This window comes from Microtus oregoni, unplaced genomic scaffold (assembly GCF_018167655.1).
Source record: "Microtus oregoni isolate MIOR12 unplaced genomic scaffold, Mior012 000001F_ref0000356, whole genome shotgun sequence".
NCBI classification, from domain to species: Eukaryota; Metazoa; Chordata; class Mammalia; order Rodentia; family Cricetidae; genus Microtus; species Microtus oregoni.
In genome coordinates this window covers 71,745,167-71,753,305 of record NW_024543060.1, presented here as the reverse complement: position 1 = coordinate 71,753,305, position 8,139 = coordinate 71,745,167, and the positions used below count along the sequence as shown (strand labels likewise).

At 45.7% G+C, this 8,139-nt stretch overlaps 1 protein-coding gene across 1 annotated transcript; it reads left to right on the top strand.

Annotated features, from left to right (window-relative positions):
• Nucleotides 1-222: 222 nt before the first annotated feature.
• Bbs10 (Bardet-Biedl syndrome 10) lies at nt 223-3,428 on the top strand. Its single transcript, XM_041672575.1, has 2 exons — nt 223-419; nt 731-3,428. Exons 1-2 carry the CDS (start codon nt 235-237, stop codon nt 2,682-2,684), a joined length of 2,139 nt encoding a protein of 712 aa, XP_041528509.1. The 5' UTR covers nt 223-234; the 3' UTR covers nt 2,685-3,428.
• Nucleotides 3,429-8,139: the final 4,711 nt, after the last annotated feature.

Sequence of the window (8,139 nt, the reverse complement as noted above, 5' to 3'; positions counted from 1 at the left end):
CAGACAGACGGACCCGGGGCGGGGACAGAACCCGCGGAGTGCAGACCTAGCAGGGCGGTGAGTGCAGGGTGGCGTCAGGAGACACCACGGTCACCCCACGGGTGGGTTCCATTGCACCGCCAAGCCCAGCGGCTGCACTTCCGGCTTCCTCCCCGCCTCTTCCGGCCCCGCCCACCAGCGGTCCTGCTCTTCCGCCCTCAATTACGCAGAAGCGGTCCGCAGGACCCTGGGTCCATGGGGTCCCCGGGGTCCGTGACCGCGGCGCTGCGCGTGGCTGAGGTGCTCGAAGCCATCGCGAACCGCTGCGTGGGGCCCGAGGGCGGGCTAGTCTTGTGTACGAAGCCCACCGGCGAGGTGCTGCTTAGCCGGGATGGAGGCCGCCTCCTGGAGGCGCTGCACTTAGAGCATCCCTTAGCCAGGTACCTCGCGCCACCTGCCGTCCGCCGGGACCCGGGGGATAAAACGATCTTATAAGACCAGTGCAGACATCGGGTTAGCGTGCTGTCCAAAACGACTTGTCCTGGACCCCAAACCTCATCAGATACCTAGAACATTTCTCTTTTCCCGTCCCTGGATTCTTAGGGTAGAACAAAGTAGCTTAGAAAAAAATTTAAAAGTAAAGATAAGTCTGTGTGTCAAAAAAACCCGGTAGTCTTTATGTCTGTCTGTAGCTTTTAACTTGGCACCAACGTAGAAAATCTGAGTTACTTTTTTTTCCCTCCCTATACAGGATGATAGTGGCGTGTGTTTCCAGTCACCTTAAAAAAACAGGAGATGGTGCTAAAACATTTGTTATTTTTCTTTGCCATTTACTCAGAGGACTTGATGCAATCAGAGAAAAAGATCCATTCACTCCTGAAAATATTCAAACCCATGAAAGGCACTGGAAAAACTGTAGTCAGTGGAAATCTGTTTCCCAGGCTCTTCTAACGTTTCAGACACAAATACTAGACGGTATTGTGGACCAGTATTTAAGCAGGCACTATTTGTCTGTCTTTTCTTCATCTGCTAAAGGAAGAACACTGCGCAGGTGCTCTTTAGAGTCACTCCTAGAAGCATATTTTTGTGGACGAGTGGGACGAAACAATTGCAGATTCATTTCACAGTTGACGTGTGACTACGTTCTCGAGAGCATGGCGTGTGAAAGTGGGATCGAAGTGTTTGAGTTGATGGACAGCTGTTTTTTCGAGCTGAATGTTGGTGTCGCAGGCCTTCCTGTTTCCGCTTCCAGAATCGTGGACGGCCTTGTGCTTCACCGAGACTTCTCTGTGTATTGCCCAGCAGATGGTGACATTAGGATGGTGATGGTCACAGAAGCCCTCCAGCCTCTGTTGTCATCGTCCAAATCAGAGTTGATGCTAAATTCGGAAGCGCAGTTTCAGGCGTCTCAGTGTTGGATCGTGGAGAGGACAGAGGCAGTAATGAAACATTTGCAAAGTCAGAATATAAAACTGCTCCTGTCCAGTGTGAAGCAGCCAGACCTGGTTGTTTACTGCGCAAGACTACATAGCATATCCGTGGTGGAGTGCTTATCGGCCCAAGAGGTTTCTCTCATCCAGAGGATCGCCGGCCTTCCTCCTTGTGTTCCGCCACGGGTCACTTCACAGGGTGAGATTTTGCATACGACTTCGGTGAGATTTTGTAAACCCCTCATCCTTAGGTCCAAAAGGTATGTTCATCTTGGTTTGATGAGCACACGTGGGTTTATACCACACAGCATGATCCTTTGTGGACCGGTTCCGGGTCTTGTTCAACAACATGAGAGTGCTTTGCAGGGAGCGTTTAAGATGCTCCGGCACTTGTTTACCGACCTTGACCTAAATTACGTTGTACAAACCGAGGACCAGTGCGACTCCCGTCCTCTTGCGTCTAACAGTAGCAGAGAGAGTCATCACCTACCAGAAATGGGTAAGTATCAAGACATAACCGTAAAGAACAAAAATAAATTGGAAAACACTCAAGCGTATTTAAAAGTATATTCAAATCTGGTGGCTTCCGATACAGAATTAGAAATGCCGGTGCCATGGTCATCACAGAAGGAGACACCGACAGATGTGTCTCCAACAGGTGATCTACGGAAGTGCTTGTCTGCAGAAAGAAACTGGATGATTGATGGCTGTGAACTGTCGATTGAGAATAATTCCACTGGAAACCCCACAGCAGAAGACACTAGAACAGAAATTTCTCATGAAAATGTACAGGTCATAAATAATCCTGGGAAAGGGTACACGTTGCCGGTGATATACAAGTCCCTGGAGGCATGTACTTCCTGGGGTTATTGTTCATCAACTATACCAGCGGGCTGTGTTCTGCCAGTGGGTGGTAGTTTCGAGATCTTGTTGCATTACTATCTTCTCAACTTTGCCAAGCAGTGTCGGCAATCATCTGAAGCCACGGTCTGTACGTTGATAGCTCGTGCACTTTTAGGCATCCCTAAAATCCTTTGCAAGCCTCAGAAGGGAAAGGCCAGCTTTCCACACACGTACATTCGCTCTCTCCACGCACTGCAAACCGGTCAACCCGTGGTAAGTAGCCAGTCGGGACTGGAGCCAGTAGCTGGGAAGTACCAGTTACTAACTTCAGTTCTGCAGTGTTTGGCGAAAATACTAACCATTGATTTAATAATCAATATTAAGAGACAACCTCAGAAAACTAGTGATGAAGATTCAGAAGATGAACTTTAACACTCCAAGTTTTTTGATGCTCAAACTTTGAATCGGGGGCCAGGGAGAAGGCAAACTTGAGGACCTGTGGTTATAATGCCCAGGGCCCACTGGCTGGAAGGAGAGAAGTGTCGAGTCTTAGGATTGTCCTGTGTCCTATACACACATTCACAGATACAAACAATAAATGCCAGGAAAAAAGATTTATTTAACTCAGATTAAAAATTAAAACAAACTTCTGGCTGACTTCCAAGTCAATCCAGTTTTTAAGTACATTGAGTCTCAGACCGTTCTAGGGAACAAAACCTGGCTAAAAATGTCTCTCTCCTGTTATATACCTATCTCAGGTCTGTGTTAGCCTATGTCTAAGGGAATGTGTCTGTATATTTCCCTTTGCTATATTTTTTCCACTTCATTTCCTTGAACTTTCTGTATTTCCCGGTCATGTCATCTCCCGGTGTGAAAGAAGTTGTTTCTCACCATGATATAAAATGTTATGTTTTATTTAAAATAGTTTTTCTGTGGGAAAAAATGTTGTAAAGCAAAGTCCAAGTTTCTCTGAAAGCATTTGTGTGTCATTTAGTTCATTTCTGGTGAAAACGGTTGGGGGCCGGGGAGATGGTTCAGTGGGTAACGCATCTGCCACCTGAGCCTGGCACCCTGAGTTTGAGGGGGAGAACCAACTCCACCAAACTGCCCTCCAAGCCCCACATGTACTCTGTGGCCCTTTTCATGCACACGAAGAGTAAAGTTTCCAAATCTGCACCTTTGACTATCTGTTCAAAAATGACGACGTTGTGAATTCACCTTTCATCACTGGAAGTCAATACCAAAAAAGATGGGAAACGTATTCTTCCTCTTCTGTCTCCTGAACTCTGGTAAGGATTCAGTGCAGTTGTACTAAACTAGTATTCCTCTCTGATCCATAGTGTGAACAAGGTGTGAACATGGTGTGACCTGCTGCCTGAGCTCCCTCTTGGCTTCCTCAGAATGACAGACTGTGACACAGAGTTGTAAGCCAAACAACCCCTTCCTTTCATTGTATTACTTCATATCAGGGCATTTAATCACAAAACCAGAAATGACATCAAGACAAGCTGGCTAACACAAAAAGAGTATTTTTAAATGCCTGGTTTATTGAGACATAGTTTACATATGGTAACCAAGCAAAGCTCCATTGTTATATATTGCTGTAAGTTTAAACAAGCAATTCAGTTTTATAACTGTCATAATCAAGACTGACAAAAATCTGTCATCCCCAAAGTTCCCCCAGGGTCTTCCTCCTGTCCTGCTGGCTGCTGATTTCACATCAGTGGGCACAGCTTAGCTGGAGGCAGATGCACAGCACATGCCTGTCTCCCTGTGTTTGCTCCCTGCTGTGCCCTGATCCCACCACCCTTCAATGCATGCCCTTCCCATGCGCCGCCACATGCCTAACACCTGCTTTACCTAAATTCCTCTCTTCCTTAATTCTGTGTGGAGGGAAACCTTTGGAGAATTTTTTAGCAAAGGCATTACATAATTTGATTTGCATTTCCCAAGAAACAACTAGTGATGTAGGGAAAGAACCTTATTTATAAGACATATACATTGCAGCTGGGGAAAAATAGTATGTCTACAGCTTGCTTTGAGATGGTTCACCAACATGCGTGTTCATGTTCATGTGTATATATGTGAATAACATCGGTTGATGTTAATTGGCAGTATTTCGTGTTCACTGTACTTTTTCAACCTTTTGTGGGTGAATTACTCCTGTTGCTAGGACACCTGGGCAAAAGCAACTTGGGGGGAGAAAGGGCTCATTTCCCAGAGGGCCACAGTCCATCCTTCCACACATAAATTGAATCTCTTTAAATCGGGGTCCTTAGTGTTATTTCAGGAGCAATCCTCCATGCATTTGATAGACATAGATAGATGTGTTGTATATCCAGAAAAGAAGAAAAGAAGTCTGGGCTAAAATGATAAAACTTTGAAATGTGAGCACCCTGTGATGTCTAAACTATGGAGCTAACAAGGATCTCCTAGGACATGGGTGTGGTCAGAGAGGAGGCCCAGTCTGTTCTTGGAGAACTGGGCCATGAACAGCCTGGAAAGAAGTTCAGGGCATTGATTCTTACTGGTATGATCTCATGCTTCCTGACAAAGCATATGACTTGACTTGGCATATAGCTTTATCCCTAAGATAACCTATGACCACATAGGTTTGCTGTAGCCTAGTTCCTGGGACAATTTTTTTTTTTAATAACTTGGCCACATCCACCAGCTTGATTCACTGAGCTCCTGAGACAGTCATCTGGTATGCTGACAAAATTGAGCTGGTGTCTGCTGGGGAGAAGCCAGCAGAGGACCGTGGAAATTCCCCAAGGAAATGAACTGCACAGCTGGCTGCCCCCCTTCCTCATGCTCTTCTCTTTGTAGCCTGCCAGGGAAGGGTATTCTCACTTTTCCACAAATGGGGAGAAATTCCAAGCCAGGTAGACCTGATGGATAGTCTCTCTCTTGGCTGCATCCTTTTGTACTGTACCATCCCGCTGGTCCGCCATGGGCGTCTCAGCTTTTCTTCTCCACACAGTTGGCATGTCTTACAGCAAGGTCCTTATTACTATTTCAGGCTTTCTCTCTGTGTGCAGCAGATCTGCGCTCGAAAGGTTTATTTTGTTTCTGGGTCAGTTATAGTCAAATAATTCAAAACCAAAAATGGCATAGTTTGCACAGACAACGTTGCTTCCAACCTCCCCCGAAGTCGTGCTTGCTCCCTAAATCACTGTCTGTACATGCATCAGTCCTACAATCACGTGGACACACTTAGCCAAGAGCATGACCAGGAAATTCAGCCTCTAACTAGGTATTGATAGGCCCAGCTACAGGGTGTTCTTTTTTTTTTTTTTTTTTAGTTTTTCGAGACAGGGTTTCTCTGTAGCTTTTGGTGCCTGTCCCGGAATTAGCTCTTGTAGACCAGGCTGGCCTTGAACTCCCAGAGATCCGCCTGCCTCTGCCTCCTGAGTGCTGGGATTAAAGGCCTGCGCCACCGCCCGGCATCAGGGTGTTCTTGCATAAGAATAACTTTGGTGCTAATCTACTCCCCTTCTGCAGGACTCATGGCCTCCCCGACACCCCTGGGTAAGGCTGCCATTTTGTCTATTGGGAAGAGAGAAAACATTTCCTAAGAAATAGCAGAGACTCGTGGGGAATCTTGAGGAGGAATATCTGAGGTGCAAGAAGACCAAGGGTCAATCTTGTCCTAACAATGACAATAGTCAGGACTGGGACATAGGAGGCAGTGGTGCCAGGAAGAACCAGAAATGTGTTCATGCCAATGTGGCCAACTAGTTGCGTTTGATTCTCCCACATGGGACATACTACTGCAGGGTTTGGGGCAGAAGAGGACGTGATAGCTTATGTTTTACATACATCTTTCATCATAATTATCCCTCAACTCTTCACCCTAATTTCTCCCATGTCAGCCCCCCAACCTCTCCCAACTCTGTGTCCTTTCTTTTTGTAACAACTCGCTGAGCTAAATTTCTGCTGACCTTATATACATCCCCTAGAGCATAGATTGGCCTATCAGGCATACCCTTAAAGAAAACTGACCCTCCTCTAGAAACCTTCAATGCTATCATCTCCTCCGTTAAGAGTAGGAACTTGTGAGCCCCTCTCCGTCCATGATAGGACGTTGTTTGGCTTGATCTTATACAGGTCTCATGGCAGGCACTCACAGCAACAGAAATGCCATGTCCAGAAGACTCAGCTCCCTTCTAGCTTTTTAAAAATCTTTGACTCTTACAATCTTCCTCTATCCCTTCACCAAAATGTCTCCCACTGAGCCTTGGGACAGGGTGGTAATACAGATGTTCCATTAGTCTCTCAGGCCTCTACTGACTTATTCTCTGTGCCCTTATCAGTTGGAAGTTTTATTAACTGTCATCCACTACACAAAGAAGCTCATCTGGTGAGATCTGAGAGCTTCATTAATCTGTAAGTAGAGAGACACACGTTTAGAAAGTTTGATACTATGTCCAGCTACCAGAAAAGTAGTATTAGGTTCACCCTTAGCGACCATTACCTCACCAACCATGGTGATTTGTAGTGTCGGACATGAGTTTCCTCCTGTATACTGAGTCTTAAATCTAATTAGAAAGTGATTTGTAGTGTCAGACATGAGTTTCCTCTTGTATACTGAGTCTTCAATCTAATTAGAAAGAGTTTGGTCGTCCCAATAACATTCGTACTACATCATGGGCACATTTTGCTACATTAGCCATTCCTGTGAACGCGGGGTTCACAGGTGGGTAGATGGTTGATGACTTTGTCACCAGAAGCCTACATAGCACCATCGAGGCCTGTGAAAGCTACAGTGGGAAGAAAACTTCCTGTCTAGTGCCAAGATGATCTCTCCGAGTCCTGTGACCAAAGTATGGGGCATTTTCAGCGACTGAGCTCTGGTGGGCAATCAAGAGCAATGACAGTATCCTGGGAGGTGGGAGGGAGGGCATTCTCTGTGATATCCCTAACCAACAAATCATAAGGTGGTATCCCACACCTGGCACTGGGCTTTTCAGTTGGCAGCCAATGACTTCTGGGAGGAAGCCTGTGTAGGGTAACTCTAATTAAGTTCACACACACACATGCACATGACTCTTATGAGACCAGTATAAACTATTTTATGTAAATATTACATATATGTATATATACACACATAGTAGATTTCTGTGTGGCTTTTTCAAATATCCTTAGTTTTATCCCTCTCCCTGTGCTTCCCTCTGCTGTACTATGCCATGTCCTTACCTAAACCTCCGTATTACACCTTTTTCCTCTTCATATCACCTGTGTTCTATCCTGTCTCCCTGAAGGTCTTCCTTCACCCTCCCCACCAATGGTACCAGGGTCCATGAGTACTCCTAGTCAAACTTACACTTGCATGGGAGTAAGAGACAAGGTCATTGGAAATGAAGACACAGATGAAATTTAAAAGCCATGCCACAAGAAAAAGCATCTTTCTTGTACATTTAAGAATCATGAAAGAGTCACAGAGACAGAGCTGGAAAACATGGACCTAAAATTTTCCAGGACTGTAAGAGGGTAACTCAAGGTCTCATACAATTAATTCACACTCATGGCTCCTCTGAGAGGAAGTGGGATTCTGACCCTGTGGATAACTTTTGCTGTTGACTCCTGCCATGACAGAATGTCTGCGTAACGGGCCAAAATTTTCCATGTTCCCTCTTGTTCCAGAATTTTCCATGTTCTCTCTTGTTCCAAAAGAATCTGAGTCTACATCTGGTACAGGTGCAAAATTCAGCCTTGCTGCTGCTTTCTGTCCAGCTGAGATACTGTTCCTGCCCAATGTTTAATGGGGTCCAAAACAAAAGCAGGAATGCTCTCCCCTCCCTCCAGCTGTCAGTGTTTGATTTTAAAAGATGACCAAGGACATGAGCATGAAGCCACTCTGTGTCCATTCTCTCTGAGTTTTCCT